The 15,665-nt window shown below is 43.4% G+C and overlaps 1 protein-coding gene across 4 annotated transcripts in view; it reads left to right on the forward strand.

The window, feature by feature from the left end:
• The window catches only part of SLC25A13 (solute carrier family 25 member 13), a 124,596-nt gene that overhangs the window by 24,849 nt on the left and 84,082 nt on the right, over window positions 1–15,665 (forward strand). For all 4 annotated transcript variants that reach the window (XM_067562152.1, XM_067562155.1, XM_067562157.1 and 1 more), the window contains 2 exons: window positions 773–826; window positions 14,854–14,996. In XM_067562152.1, coding sequence (XP_067418253.1) covers window positions 773–826; window positions 14,854–14,996 — 197 coding nt within the window. The remainder of the gene's footprint in view (window positions 1–772; window positions 827–14,853; window positions 14,997–15,665) is intronic.

The following is a 15,665-nucleotide window of genomic DNA, read 5'->3' on the forward strand; positions in this document are numbered from 1 at the left end:
AAGAGATGGAAAGCCAGCAGATGCCACCAGCTAGTTACAAAAGGAGAATGACAACAGGGATTGTCCCAAATTCCTATTTCCATAGTGAGTGTTCATAAGTTTTTTAAATGCTGTGCTAGTAATTTATTTTGCTGCTGTAGATGACAAGTCATGGGAATTTGAATTTCTTCTTCATAAGCTAGATGCCTTTCCTGCAGAGAAGTCAATGTTGTGCTTAGGTTGGGTGTGGTATCACAGAGTCTATGCTACAAGACCATATATTTTCAAATGATCAGACTAAGAAGTAGAAATTTCCAGCACGGTGTATCATTATAGTAGAAGATTAGGACAGAATATCTGAGTTCTAATCCTGACCCTTCCATTACTTGCTGTGTTTCCTAGAGTAAGTTTTTTAATTCATCAGTGTAAAGTGGAGCTAATATACATCTTGTTAAAGCATTTTGAGATCCTGAGATAAGTGCTGTAAATGCAAAACTATGTGATGAGCATGATGCAAATGCTTAGCTACAGCAGATTAGTACTTGGGCAGCTATACAATCTGTTAGTGTAGGTTTAAAAATTGAAGAATGCATAGCAGAAACATTTACAGCAAAAATGTTGACTAACTTAATGTAAATGTTAAGTGAGTAAACCAACTAAATCAGTAGCTAATTTACCTAAGGCAAACATTTATTTTCATAATTAATTCTATTGTTTGAATTCTTCCTTATAAATGACAATTTGATATCTTTTTATAAAATATGCATATTAATGTAAATGTATTTACTTGTAGGTGGCTCTAACCAGGAGAGCTGATCTAGCTGAGTTGAAAACAATATTTTTGAAGGTATGTATAAAGTAAATATTTTTACCCTTCAGACTGAAATTTTCATATCTTTTGATCCTTTATTGTACCATTCAACTCCTGATAGTTTTTTCAACCATTAATCATTCACCATATTATTACCATGTTAGACTTAAATACAACTATCAAAATTGAACAATGCTCACCAAGAAATCAAATGCATTCTTGAGTGATTATTGTATTGGCTCAGGAAAATGTTAATATCTTGGAAAGAAAGTGTTCAGTAAAGAGGATGGGAGTTTTGGGACTGTTTCCCTACACATGGTAAAAATGTTGAAGACGTGTTGCTGTTAGATCACTGGGTAGGCTGCCTTCTACCCTCTGTGATGTTGCACTTGTGCCTCTGTTTCCCTAGAGGTGGAGTCAGGATCAGCATATGTAGTGGTTGCTATACATGTCAATTTCCTGGTGTTTCTGCTTCACCTGCTGGGCTGCTTGGAAATATTCGCAGGAGCAGCAGAGGCCATAGACATTATCTTCTTCCTCAAAGAATTTCAGAAATGGCACTTGGAATCATAGAAAAATTGCTTTTTCTTAAGCAACGAGATTTAATTAAAAATGGACATTTCCTAGTTTATGGTCCCAAAATGAAGAACTTTTTGTTCTGGTATATCTCTATACCCACCCCTTCAGAGTTGGGACTTTATTTGCAAAAGTCTTGTTCTTCTTCGAGTGATGGTCCCTAGATGGATTCCAAATATGGGTGTGCATGCGTGCCATGGGCCGGAGCAATTTTGTAGAAGTAGTGTCCATTGAGGTGCATGAGCATCATGCATTGTCCGTGTGCTTGCATTCAAGGTTATAAGAGGCTGTGTGGGTTGACATTGCTCCAGTTCCCTCTTACCGCTGCATGGCCAGAGTTGAAACCCTTGTTCCTTGGTGCTCTTAGCTTTTCTAAAAGAACTGCTTGTCTGTTTTGTCAGTGTATATAGTTGTACATGTTAGCTTGTAAGACACATACAGTAGTTAGTTAGGATCCCCATTGTACTTCATCCCCACTCCCTTCTGGGGATTATGCCCCAGCAAACCAGCTTCAAAAGCTGTGTTTTGTGCTCGTGCTCCTTTTCTGTGAGCGACGAGCATCAACGGTGCCTTTACTGCCTTGGCAAAACCCACGTTGTCACTTGCTGTTCCATCTGCCAATCATTCCTGCTGTGGACTCAAGAAGCTAGAGAACTTCACCTCCATAAGCTTCTAATGCAGGAGACTGTGCACCCACATGTGCAGTCTGATTCGGGACGGGTGGATCCACTGGAATAGCATCTGTCACTGCCGGTGAGCACTGTCTTCTTCCTGAGCACCAGTACCCTATGTACTGCTTCAGCCACAGAGGCCCCACTGTAAGCATAAGAAGCACGGACATGTTTATAAGGGCAGCTCCCCAACGGGGACTGCCCTGAAATGCAGCGTTGCTTCGCCTAACCAGGTTGGGTGAGAAGTCATGCATTGACCCAGCTGCTCCAGTTCCCAAGAAGCCCCGGACGGAGCAAAGGTGAAGCACCATCATGGTCTGCCGGTACCGCCTTCAGCCATGGTCACTGGTCTGACACCATCTTCACCACTGGCATGGTCGATGCCATCGGGGCCCTCCAGGCTGCCATACACAGTTCTCTGGATGCTTGGCACCGTTGGTGCTTACTGAGAAGCTGATGCTTCCAGTTCCCCACTGTTCTCTGGTCCCCTGGATGCCTCAATGCTTCCGTCTCTGGCGGAGAAACTTATGCTCCTCCCTGAGTGGCGCACTTCTTCCGCCTGCCTCACATTGTCAGCTCTGTTGGCTCTGCCCCTACCAGACCCATTCTCCGACTCTGAGTGCTTTTCAGAGCTGGACCCCTCCTTCACACCTGTCCAATCTCACAGTCCAGGTCCCAGGCACCAGCCAACCTATCTACTGGCATACGACCCTTCCACTGAGCTGTGATTCTGCTATCACTGGAGCCCACCAATGCCTGGCAATCCATATGCTTGGCCCTGTTGACCTCCCTGGAACCCCCACAGGAATCATGGGGTACCACCCATGGCATCTTACAACCATCCCCTGCCCACACTGAGCTCCCCTTTATTTTATGACAAACCAGAGGACATAGTGCAGCCGGTACTGCCAGTATCCAGAACGGTGATGAGGAGGCTTCCAGTGGCGGACGAGGCACTAATTCTGCCTTCCCTCTCCCCTCTGGAAGACTGTAAACAGTACCATAACCTGCTTCAGCATGCGGCCATGGTTCTCGACCTCATGGTGGAGGAAGTCCAGGACACAGAAAACCAGCTCCTGGATATTCTGCAACTAGCAGGGTCTTCCCGAACTGCCCTCCCTATCTGCGAGGCCATCCTGCAACCAGCACAGTGGGTCGCCTGTGTCCCTACTCCTAAGTGTGCAGAGTGGTAGCGATACTTCATCCTGTCTAAGAGTACGGACTTCCTTTTCACCCTCCCCACTTGCTCGTGGTTCACATGGTGACTGAACGCGCTCACCAACAGCACCTTTAGTCCCACCCCTCCAGACAGAGCGGCAAAGAAGCTGGACCTTTTGGGGAGAAAAGTTTCTGTCTCTGGGATTCCAGTTCCGTACTGACAATTATCAGGCCCTTTGGCAAAGTACGATTTTCTTACATATGCCATGTTTGCAGAGTGTCAGGCCCTTCTACTGGCAGACAAACAAAGCTTTCAGGTGCTCCTGGATGAGGGAAAACTGGCCACCAAGGTGAGTCCCCAGGTAGCAATGGATGCTGCCCAACACTGCATCACACACTCCCTGGTGACCAGCGTCATACTCTGCTGAGACTCCTGGCTCCAATTGTGCAGGTTCCCTAAGCCGGTCCAGACCACTTTCGAGGACTTCCCCTTCAGGATTCCTGTGCCACTCTGCAGTCGCTTGGCATTTACATCTCGCCCCTGACATGCAGGCAGCAGAGGTCATCCTTTTGCCCCCACGCCTTCTACTGATCCTACTTCCAAAGATGACCGGAGATGTCCCAACATTGTCAGCTCACTTAGACTCATACCTTCTTAGGTCAGAAGGGACCAATATGATGATCTAGTCTGACCTCCTGCACAATGCAGGCCACTGAACCTCACCCACCCGCTCCTGTAATAAACCTCGAACCTATAACTGAGTTATTAAAGTCCTCAAATCATGGTTTAAAGATTTCAAGGTACAGAGAATCCACCAGCAAGGGAGCCGTGCCCCATGCTAAAAAGGAAAGTGAAACCCTCGCCAGAGCCTTTTGCCAATCTGCCTTAGGGGAAAATTCCTTCCCAACCCCAAATATGGCGATCAGTTAAACCCTGAGCATGTGGGCAAGACTCACCAGCCAGACACCCAAGAAAGAATTCTCTGTAATGACTCAGAACCCACCCCATCTAACCTCCCTTCACAGGCCATTGACATATTTACCACCAGTAGTCCAAGATCAGTCAGTTGCCAAACTAAGCTGCCCCGTCATACCATCCCCTCCATAAATTTGTCAAGCTCAGTTTTGAAGCCAGCTAGCTTTTTTGCCCCCACTACTCCCCTTGGAAGGCTATTCCAGAACTTCACTCCTCTGATGATTAGAAACTTGTGTCTAATTTCAAGACTTTATTTGGACATGTCTGGACTCGCTCATGAGCTGAGCTTTCCTTCTGGTGGACTGGTTTGCCCCCCTCATCTCTCTCATCACAATGTTACACCGCAAACCACGTACCTGTATCTGCCAATATCTTTCCCTCCTTGGCCACATGGCAGCCTGCATCTCCGTAACCCCCCGTCCCTGGCTCCTTATGCTTTGCTCTTACCCGCGCACTCTCGGGCACCCCATCTTTACCCAATCCATAAAGCTCAAGGTGTAACCCGGTTAATAGGCACACCTACTGTTTCCCAGTCCATAGGGTTCTCGTGAAAGGCACATACTCTGACCCAATTCGTAGGGCTCGGGGCTTCCCTTTCCCAATTCGTAGGGCTCTGAGCGTATTTTCTGTTGGGCTTGTGGGACCTTCTACCAGTGAAAGAGCCTTGCTCAGTAATATTCTTATTCTCTATTTATTAACAATTACCAAAATAGAATACACACGCTAAGCATACAGTGCCACTCCCAATAAGGCAGACAAACGTCTCCTGGTGGCCAGTCAGGATTTGATCATCTGGGGAATTCAGCTTCTGCACAATATGTTTGATAGGGTGTGGAGGGCTTGCAGCTCTGATTTTTGGGTTGTGTCCTGGAGTTAGGTTCCAAAGAACTTCAAAGAACCAGACAGAAATCATTCAGATAAACAATAGAGAAGTAGGAACCATAAGACAAAACAATGAAGTGTAGATTTTACAACCACAACTGTTAAGTGATTCCCTGCTAGGCAGAATGTTATCAAGCAAAAGTTTTCTTTAAACATCTTAAGATCTGTTTCTTTATCTGGTGATCCGGTCCTGTTAGGACAGGAACACTTTCTCAACAGCCCGATATCACATTGATGCAATTTAGATGGAGTGTGAGGATGTGACTACCTGTTTCTTAGCTTATGGCTGCTGCTGTTCTAATATGGCTGCTGCTGTTTAGCCCAAGAACAAGGTCTCAGATCTTACACCGTCTTCAACTGTGGCTCAGGTTGATCTACAAACCACAGACAGATCACTTGGACAAGTCCATCCTGTTCCCCCAGTTTGTCCTAGCCACATTCATGTGGTGGACTGACCCATCCAAAGTCTTCGTTGGCACCCTGTTTACACCTTCCACTCCCTGCACCACTCTCACAATGGACCCCTCCCTCACTGGTTGAGGTGCCCATCTGGATGGTCACATGGCCCAGGTCTCTGGACACCGAGAGAGGCCAGGATGCATATCAGCATCATGGAATTGAGAGCTGTCCATCTTGCCTGTTGGGCATTCTTCCCCCTCATAAGATCACATCACATTTAGCTGCTATCCCACAACATGGCGGCGGTTATATATAATCAATAAGCAACGTGGCACCCGGTTGGCTTCTCTACTTGCAGAGGCCATGCAACTCTGGAACTGGTGCATTGATTTTACACTACAGGCAGCATATCTTCCGGCTGCCAATAACTTCCTAGCAGACACTCTCAGCAGGACTGTCTATGGCTATGTCTACAATGCAGCACCAATTCGAATTAGCTTAATTCGAATTACAGAAAGCGATTTATAGAAAGCGCTGCAGACTGTCCACACTACAGTGTTTGTGCTTGTTTCTTGCGTCCACACTGGCCAGCCTTAATTCGAATTAGAAAGCAGTGTAATGTGGGAAGCTATCCCACAGTGCAACTAACCATAGAGGCTGTTGTGATGAGTGTCATCATCCCAGGATGCAGCGCTACTTCCCCCACCCCCAAACAAACAGGAAAAGGATTTTCATGCTGTTTTTTACTCCCCTGATTGCCATTGCTACAGACACATGGAGCCAGCTGAATTATGCTCTCGTTTTGACGGTGACAAATACATCGCATCTTATCCTGGATTACTTTAGAACTGTATGCTGTTTGCCTTTTATGCTCCCCTCACCACCCCCTTTATATTGCTTGCTTTTGATTTTTCTCTTCACCAAACGAACCCCCCACCTGTATGCTGTTTGCCTTTTATGCTCCCCCTGCCACTCCCTGTATATTGCTTGCCTTTGATTTTGATTCTACAGGTGTCTGTAGAATGTAAGATAAATAACAACCAAGTCAGTTAGTATATTAATAGTGATACAAATGTTTCCATTTCAGTGATGCAAAGCATGATATAATGTATCCACATGTAGCACTGTTAATAAACTCTTAAGAAAGTATCAATTTCCATGATTGGCTACTGAAACAATGTAGCAAAGAATTTCCCCTCACTGCTGGCATTTAAAAGGCATTCACCAGGCAGGGAGGGGGGTGGGTGGTGAAATCTTTCAAAGGGACACACTTTAAAGGGCTAAACTTTCAAAGGGACAAATCTTAAAGGGAAAAACTGCAAAGGGCTTGCTGGGCAGTTCACCACGAGGGGAGGGGGATGGTGAAATCTTTCAAACCCTTAAAGAGACAAACTGCAAAGGGCTTGTTGTGTGTGTGGGGGGGGGGGGCGTTGATGGCAGCTTGGATTTTAAACCCATTCACCGCAGGAAATGAAGATTTAAATCTTCCTGGGGCTGCTTTGGGGGAGGGTACTGAAATGGGGCATCATGGGATACAGTCTGGAGGCCAATTAATTCGAATTAAGTCCCATTGCGTCCACACTCTCACTAATGCGAATTAACTGATGCGCTTCAGGCGCTAATCCACTTGCAGAGGTGGTTTTATTAATTCGATTTTAAAAGCTCCTTAATTCGAATTAACAATGCGCAAGTGTAGACGTGGGAGTAATTAATTCGAATTAATGGACTTTAATTTGAATTAAGCCACCAGTGTAGACCAGGCCTATGTGACCCACGTGTGGGAACTATCATCCCATACTACACTCCATTTTCCACTGGTGGGGCACTTTCTGCTGTGGTTCTTGCTCGTCATGAAAAGGTCCCAAACTTCCTCTCTTCTGTTCCAGAGGGAACGGACTCCTGGGGCGATGTCCTTCTGCCCTGGACCAACGTAGTCCGTGCTGCCTTTCTGCCCATTCCCCTACTCTTGCAAGTCCTGTGCAAGATTCGATGGGATCAAGTGACGGTCACACAGATAACCTCCTTTTGGCCTCCTCTACCTCTGTGCTCACCACTGATCCACCTCTGCACTTAACCGGATCTTCTCTCACAGGTGCAAGGACGACTCCAACACCCCAACCTTGGCCCACTCCACCTCACGGCTTGGTATTTGGATGGAGCTCACAATTAAACAAAGTGAGCTCCACACATGGGTGGTGGGTGTCATAGGCCAGGGGAGGCCAAACCTCCCCAAACAGCCAGGCATGACCCCCCCATGCTCTGCCCCGAGGCCCTGCCCCTCCTCCTGCTGCGTCCTGCTCTTCCCCTGTGGTCCTTGTCCAGGCAGTTGCTGCTTATTCTTCCCACTTTTCCTCAGCCTCCACCCATAAACAGTTCGGGACTTGGGGCAGCTGCGGCTGGCGCTTGGGCCTTGGCTGCCTGGGGTGAGTCGATGGGCTGTGGTGGGGCTCCTCTGGCCGTGGTAGGAGGCTCGGGCCTCTGGCAAGGGAAGGGGCATGGCCATGGGCTAGCCTTCCCGAACAGGGGGTTCGTGCGCTGCCCATGGCTTCACCCCAGTGCGTGACATCATGCACAGCAGTATACTATCTACCAGAGCCTGCTATCAGGCAAAATGGAAGCATTTTCCACCTGGGCACACTGCCATCATTACCCATTAGACTCCATATCCATTCCTATCCTCCTGGACTACCTCGTCCAACTTAACCTGTTGGGCCTCGCCTCCACTCGTCCATCAGAGTCCACCTGGTGGCGCTCAGTGCCTTCCTCCCTCAGTGCATGGTTCCTCCAACTTCACTCAAAGGTTCCTCAAAGGTTTGCTCAGCGCCTTTCCACCAGTACAAAAACCTACCCCCCCTTGAAACCTAAATATCACTCTCTCTGCTCTCACTAAACTACTCTTTGAACCCCTCACAACCTGCTCTCTTGCCTACCTCTCCATGAAGGTGATGATCTTGGTGGCTGTCATCTTGGCAAGACACATTGACAAATTGGCAGCTGAACCCTCCCACCCCCCTGAACCCCCACGCACACACCATCTTCCATAAAGACAAAGTATCCTTGTGCCTACACCCCAGATTCCTCTCCAAAGTGGTCTCTACGTTCCACCTCAATCAAAGTATCTACCTTCCCATCTTGTACCCCAAACATCACACCTCCCACAGGGCCAAAACATTGCATTCTTTTGACCTCCAACGCACCCCTAACTTCTGTACATCACCAAAGCTCTTCATCGCCATTGCTGAACGTTTCAAGGACCAAACCTTCTCCTCACAACGCATCTCCAAATGGATCTTCCATTGCATTGCAGAATGCTACTCCCTTTCTCACAGATCTCTGCCACCTGACTCATGGCTCACTGCACTCAGGTGCATGCTGCCACATCAGCCCGCCTTGTGGGCATGCCTTGGCAGGACATTTGCAGGGCAGTCACGTGGCGCTCTTTCCACACCTTTAACGCTTACTACACCATTGCCCCAGTGGCAGACGTGGAAGTCGGCTGCACTGTCTTTTATAGACTGCAATCTCTCGTGAGTCCTCACACTCACTTCTACGCTGAGCACCACTAGCTAATCACCCACGTTTGGAATCCGTGTAGGGACCATCACCAGAAGAAGAGGAGGAGGAGGTTACTTACTGTAACTGGGGGTTCTTTGAGATGTGTGGTTCCTATTTGAATGCCAATATCAGCCCTCTATCTCCTCTGCTATGGACTCCATTGCTTGCTGGTAAGAAGGATACTGGAGCAGTGTCGATGCGCACAGCCTCTTATAACCTTGGATGCGAGCACGCGGATGATGCACATGTGGATCAGTGGACACTACTACTACAAAACTGTTCCAGCTCCAGCACTTGGTGCCCTAGCACAACCACATTTGGCATCCAAATAGGGACTACATATCTCAAAGAACCCCACAGTTACAGTAAGTATCATAGAAGATAAGGGTTGGAAGGGATCTCAGGAGGTCATCTAGTCCAATCCCCTGCTCAAATCAGGACCAACACCAACTAAATTATCCCAGCCAGGGCTTTGTCAAGCCATACCTTTAAAAACCTCTAAGGATAGAGATTCCACCACCTCCCTAGATAACCCATTCCAGTGCTTCACCACCCTCCTAGTAAAAAAGTTTTTCCTAATATCCAACCTAGACCACCTCTTAAGGATCAAATTTGCAAGGAGGCCTCATTCTGGCTTCTGTTTGCACGTGTCTATGCCTCTGAAGCATCACTGCTTTATAGGCGACAGTGCTTAAAAGGGCGCAAGTAAATGTTTGAACACACAAAGGCCTGTCTTTTGACTCTGTTTGACTTTTGACTCTAACTCTAATTTAAAGGTAGAGAGCAAAGTAGTTGTTATGAGAAGTTCCATCAGCTGATCTGAAGTGACTATTGGAACATAACAAGATTGTTGTGAAAGAAGAAATATATGCAAAGCTTGGAAAACTGATAATTAAGTTGTGCTGAAACAGAATTTAGGCAGCACCTCTAATTGCTTCCTAGCAGAAAGGGCTCTGAAAAAGGAGGTTGTGAAATACGTGGCTACCTTTTTCCATTAGTCCCTGATCCAGGAAAGCACTTAAGCACAAGACTAGTCTAATTTATTTCACTCACACTACTCATACACTGTAGGTTAAGTGTGTGCTTAAGTGATTTGCTGGATTATGGTTTTAGGCTGTGATCACCATGATAATTTAAATAAATAAATAAAAAAGCCCTATGGGCTTAATAGTACAGTGGATATAGCAGTGTGTAGCTAGTGCTTCCCTATGGAGTAAAGCAGGAATGTGTAATGAGCAAGGAGAATACGGATGTGTAGGAAGTTTCCCTACAGATCAGTTTAAATGGTCAGTGTGGAGATAGTGTGATGGGGTGATTTCTTGAATCTGACTTTCTTTTAGTAAGGTATCAAAAGACAAAAATCTAATACCATGCTAAATTCTCCCCAACCCCGTGATGTTCATGAGCTCTCACAACAGACCCTTGTAAACAGTTACTGTAGGGCAACGGGGGATGCAGATGCCCATCTATGTATTTATGCACCTGAAGCTAGACACTCAGTTGTGAAAATTGAGCCATAAAAGAGCATCTCAGAACTGCTATCTGTCAAGGAAGGGGAAAAGCTCTGTCAAGAGAACTGGCTTTCTGGAAGGTTTTCTTGTGCTCCCTTGAGGAGTGTGAGGAAATAGACAGAGGAGCCAGGCCAGGAGTCCAATCAATTCTATGCAAGAGTGGGGAAGTATGATCCATAGACAAAAGACTCTTCCTTCTGGAAAATAGGAGGCTCTGGTTTTCTCTGAACAGTGAAATTCTTCTAGTGCATGCCCAGAAGCTTTCTCCTTAACTGCACCTCTTAAGATTAACTTCATCATATCTATGTAGGTAGAGAAGTTGCCTTTAGTTGCTCCAGGCCAAGAATCAGAGGGGCCACGGAGAAACATGTCATGCAAAGTGTCTCACGTCCCCTGCACCTTTCTACTCATCTGCACCTTCCTCCATTAGACTGGAAAGTAAAGGAGATGGTTCAGTGAGTGAAAAATGATCTGAACATTTGATCTCAGAAGTGAAAACAAATCAGATCTGGATCTGAACAAATGATCTCAGGAGTGAAAAGTGATCTGAACATTTTGCTCACAGTAACGCAGGAAGTTCTATGCCATGCACTGAGAGGGGAGTGAGTGGATACATCATGCTGTTGTACTGTATATGGCCACAAATTTTAATTAAGCTGCTTCCATGTGAATGAAATTGGTGGGACCAATCCGGTTGTCTTTCAGGGTTGGTGGATGTGTATTTATGTGTAACAATTTAACAGCCAATTTTTGCATATTACATTTAAGTTTAAAAAAAAAAACAAAAAAAAAAACCTTTGCCAAAATAACATACTATAATATTACATACAGTGCAGAAATAAATACAGCTATCAAATTAAATGCCTCACATAACCCAACCTAAATCCTTAGTTGCTTATAATCAGTTTTTCCTTTTTTTAATTAAAAAAAAAAAAAAGTCCTAATAAAATGTTTGTAAATCTTTCTTGAAAATGAGGCTGAACTGGTTAATACTTTACTATCTGAACTGTATGGAAGTAAGTTACCGAAAAGCTATTAAGTACTGTTGTATTAGATCAAATTCTCTGTGGGTATAATTGCCAAAGTGGAGAAAAGAGATGATTGTGAAGGACCATATTTTTTTATGCCACTATTCCAAAACCAATAGAATTGATGTTTTTTTCTTTTGTTATGATAATTTTGAAGAGTAACTACTTTCTGTATCTTTTCTACCATAACCCCTAAGAGATTAGATTTTAGTCAAAATGAACAAGTTGACATTTTTCAAGGTCATTTTCTATATGTAGTGCAGAGTATGTGACTGGATTTCAAATACACGACTAAATCACAGTGACAAGTAACAGGGGGACACTGAAACCTTATGCTGTTTTTTGTTATTGAGTGTCCTAGCAGGGGGTCAGCCTGGAAGAAAAAATGAAATATAGAAGCATAGACTGGCTGATTTATTTGATTTGTTTCTCAATAGCAGTTGTGTTAAAAGTTTTGAGTCTGGGATTCTTAAGGATTGTTTTCTTGCAAGCGATTACATTGAAATCAATGGATGCTAGTTCTTATACTGTTGGAAATTCCTCTCTGCATCTCAGCTAGTGAGCTTGCTTTAAAATAAATATTGAAACATAAATCCATAGTGCTAACCAACATGTATGTGCCAATATAAGTTAATTAGTCTCTGCTTTTGTATGAGTTTTGCCTATGCAAAACACTTACCTTGAGGCCATTACTGTACTTGTAAGGCTTACATTTATATAGCACTGGAAAAAATCTACATATTGCTAACTCTCAGAGGGATGCCAAAGTGGAGGTACCTAGAGTAGACCTAACAGTACTCTGCAGGCACCAGTGTGGCTCTGTGAAATGAGAACTGGTGGTTTCCTTCCCCTGGTAAGAGGCACAGCAATGTAAAACAGAATGCATATCTTTGAAGTACACCACAGAATAGCAATAGACACCTAATCTATATTATTACTTCAGTATGGGGAATGCTCTAGTTGTAGCAATGTTTTATCTCATTTAAAAAAAAAAAAAGCAATTTAACAACTTTCTTTCCTGTTCAGTGTGTTTGTTGTCCTGGTATGGATCTGTTTTCCTTGAAGCAAACATATGGTGTCATAAATATTGCCTAGATTTTTCCTTTACCATCGTGTTAATCTTTTTTCCTCCTAAAACTTTTTATAGTTGATTTGAGGAATAAGACCATATTTACTTTTATACATGTTGCATATTAACACAAAATGATCTAGATCGGGGTATTAATATATTTGGGGAAGAGTAAGATCTTATAGGTGATGTCAAATTTTAATGTCAAAGTACTTGAACCCTGTTGATTGGGATCTCTGGGAGCTCATATGTTTGGCCATAACTCGTGCTGTTGCAGGGGTTGTATGCTGCATGTTAACAGAAACATAAAGAAGGGCATAAAGTCATCGATGTCTGTTACTTTGCTGCTGTGTGGGAGCTCTGGGTCTCCTGTTTTTAAATGCATGAGGTCTCTACTTCTGTATTTTTTATTTCTTCTTTCACATTTTTTTCCTTTCTTTTGGAGGCTCTCTGGGCTTAATTCAGCATTGCACAGGGAAAGGAAATAAACTGATGTCAAACATACTGTATTTATTATCTTCCTGTGTAATGCTGAGTGACTTTTCTGGAGCTTGGGGGGAGGTAGGCCAGTACAGTTAGAGCATGTTTATTATTGCTTTTCTTGTTCTTTTCCTTTCATCACAGGCATTTTGGTGTGTGTGTGTGTGTGTGTGTGTGTGTGTGTGTGTGTGTGTGTGTGTGTGTCCTTTTTTTTAAAGGGGGGAACTTTTGTCTCCTTCCTTCTCCCCTCATTACAACTCCCATGAGAAGGTTAATGGAAGAGGAAAATGCAATAGGAGGAAAAATTCGCTTTGTGGATAATTATTCTGGAATAAAATAATTTATTCCAGAATAGTGTCCTCACAGGGGTGTTATTCTGGAATAGCTATACTTGTAAATTTTTCTGCATAGGCAAGGCCTAAGGTTACAACTCTGCATGAACAGGTGTGGGGAAAATCAGGCCCTTTCTGATTTCTAGCCTCTTATTTATATTTCTAAATTTTCTGCATAAATCCTATTTAAGTATTCCTGCTATTGATTGTGTTCTCCAGGACCGTCATTGTTTCATTACGACTTACAACTTTTACACGAATAAACCATGGATGAGTTTTTTTAAAAACAAAAGATAAAATCTTAAGTAAGAGAAAAAACTCTGTTCCGTATGCTAGTAAAATGACTCACTCAGAAAGGAAGAACATTCACAGTACAATATCTGAATTTCAGACTTTGTTTCCTGCTAACCTCAGGCTACTTAAGGATCTGCTTTTATGACCAGGGTCCGGTTGAAGACTTCTTGTCATGTTCCATTAGACGTTGGGGTGGGTTTATCTATGGAAGAAAACTGCAAGGAAGCAACATAGGGAGCAGGCTTTGACTGAGTGTGACTAATTTTACCGTTTTTCTTTGTCTGGAAATGCTCTTTCGGGACAGAGTTGTTTTAGTGCACTCAGTAGTCCAAAGTTTATATGCCAAAATGGTGGGATATTAGTAGCTAATGCATATTTCTGTGCCTGGGGAGGTGGAAATGAAGTAGTAAACTAAGATTTATGCATACCCTTTTGACTGTTTGTATAAAGTCACTTTGTGGGTTTTTCTTCTATATTGATCATTTACACCTTTTTAAACCTTGTTTTGTTACCTGTATTACACTCTTAAAGTATTTTGTAGTTTTTGCAAATTAAGGAATGAAATAAAAAATAAACAAGAGCCACTTGCATCTCCTTGGACCTAAAATACCATGTACTATCTGCCTGTTGGTCAAAACACTTAAGTCTTGGTTCAGAAAATGGTCCTTATTTAGGAAGATCATTAAAGCACATTCTTAAAACTTGTGGAAGTCAATAGAAGTTAAACACACACTTCTTAAGTGCCTTCCTGAATCAAGACTTTATTGCAGAATTAGATACTATTTCTAGGCTAAATATATAAGAAAATTACTGATATTGTTAGTATTACTGCATTTTTATATCTTTTTACTTGAAACCTGCTTACTGTGTTCGTGACTAGTGTATTCCTGTATCTCTTACTCTTATATCTTCTCTACCCCCTTCAGTTGTTTTACACTCACTTGTTGCATCTTGTTTTAATGTAGATTGTAAACCCTTCTGCAGCAAGAATAGTCTGTTAGTATGTATATGTTCAACACAGTGGCCCAATGCTGATTGGAGCTTATGGATGCTGCTGAAATGCCATAAGTATCAATTGTTTAGAGAAGAATTCATCTGAAACTCTAAATATATATTCTTTCTTTTTTCACAGTATGCAAGTGTTGAAAAAAATGGAGAATTTTTCATGTCTCCTAATGACTTTATCACGCGGTACCTGCGAATAATAGGAGATGGCGTGCCCAATCCAAATACTGTACAGCTCCTGGGAGGTGTGGTGGATCAGACCAAGGATGGGTATGTCTTGTGTTTTTTCATTCTAATTTAGTGAGTTTAGAAAGTATATAAACTCTCCTTTTAAGAGAATCTTATCTCATCACTGCTTATTCATCTGTATTGTATAGCACTTCAAGAAACTGCTCATGAACCTGACCTAAAACTCAATTCATAAAGAGACAAGCAAGCCTTCAATATTCATCAGAGTGTAACAAGCAGAGAACACCTTATCATAGGGCTTGAAAAATGTATCTAGAATGTACCAGCCAAAGCAATAAGTTTACAGCTGGAGTGAAAAACACTGTGTGCATCTCTGCAGTAAAAAGAATGAAACAGTTGTACTCTATTATGCTGTTGAAGTAAACTGCCTAGGCCTTAAACTTTGGTCAAGAAAAGTATGTCTTATGGGTAAAGGGATGGGGTAAAACAGAGAGTGAGACAGTGCAGAAGAAAAGAATGTAAACGTGCTGAAAAAATATCAACTGTCTTAGCTGAAAATGCTTGTACTGCAGTTTGCCAATGTCTTTAACCTTGACTAATGATAAGAAGAATGAATGCTGTAATTCTAACACTGTTATAAATATGTTAAAATCTGCCTGAGGGCGGAGACCCTTTACTGACCAGAGACAACCCTGTCAGTGGCTCTCCCCTTGCATATGCTTGTGTTTTTAAAATAATAAGAGTCTCAGA

Source organism: Emydura macquarii, unplaced genomic scaffold, assembly GCF_026122565.2.
Source record: "Emydura macquarii macquarii isolate MOO-44397 ecotype Brisbane River unplaced genomic scaffold, CSIRO-AGI_Emac_v2 contig_2422, whole genome shotgun sequence".
NCBI lineage: Eukaryota > Metazoa > Chordata > Testudines > Chelidae > Emydura > Emydura macquarii.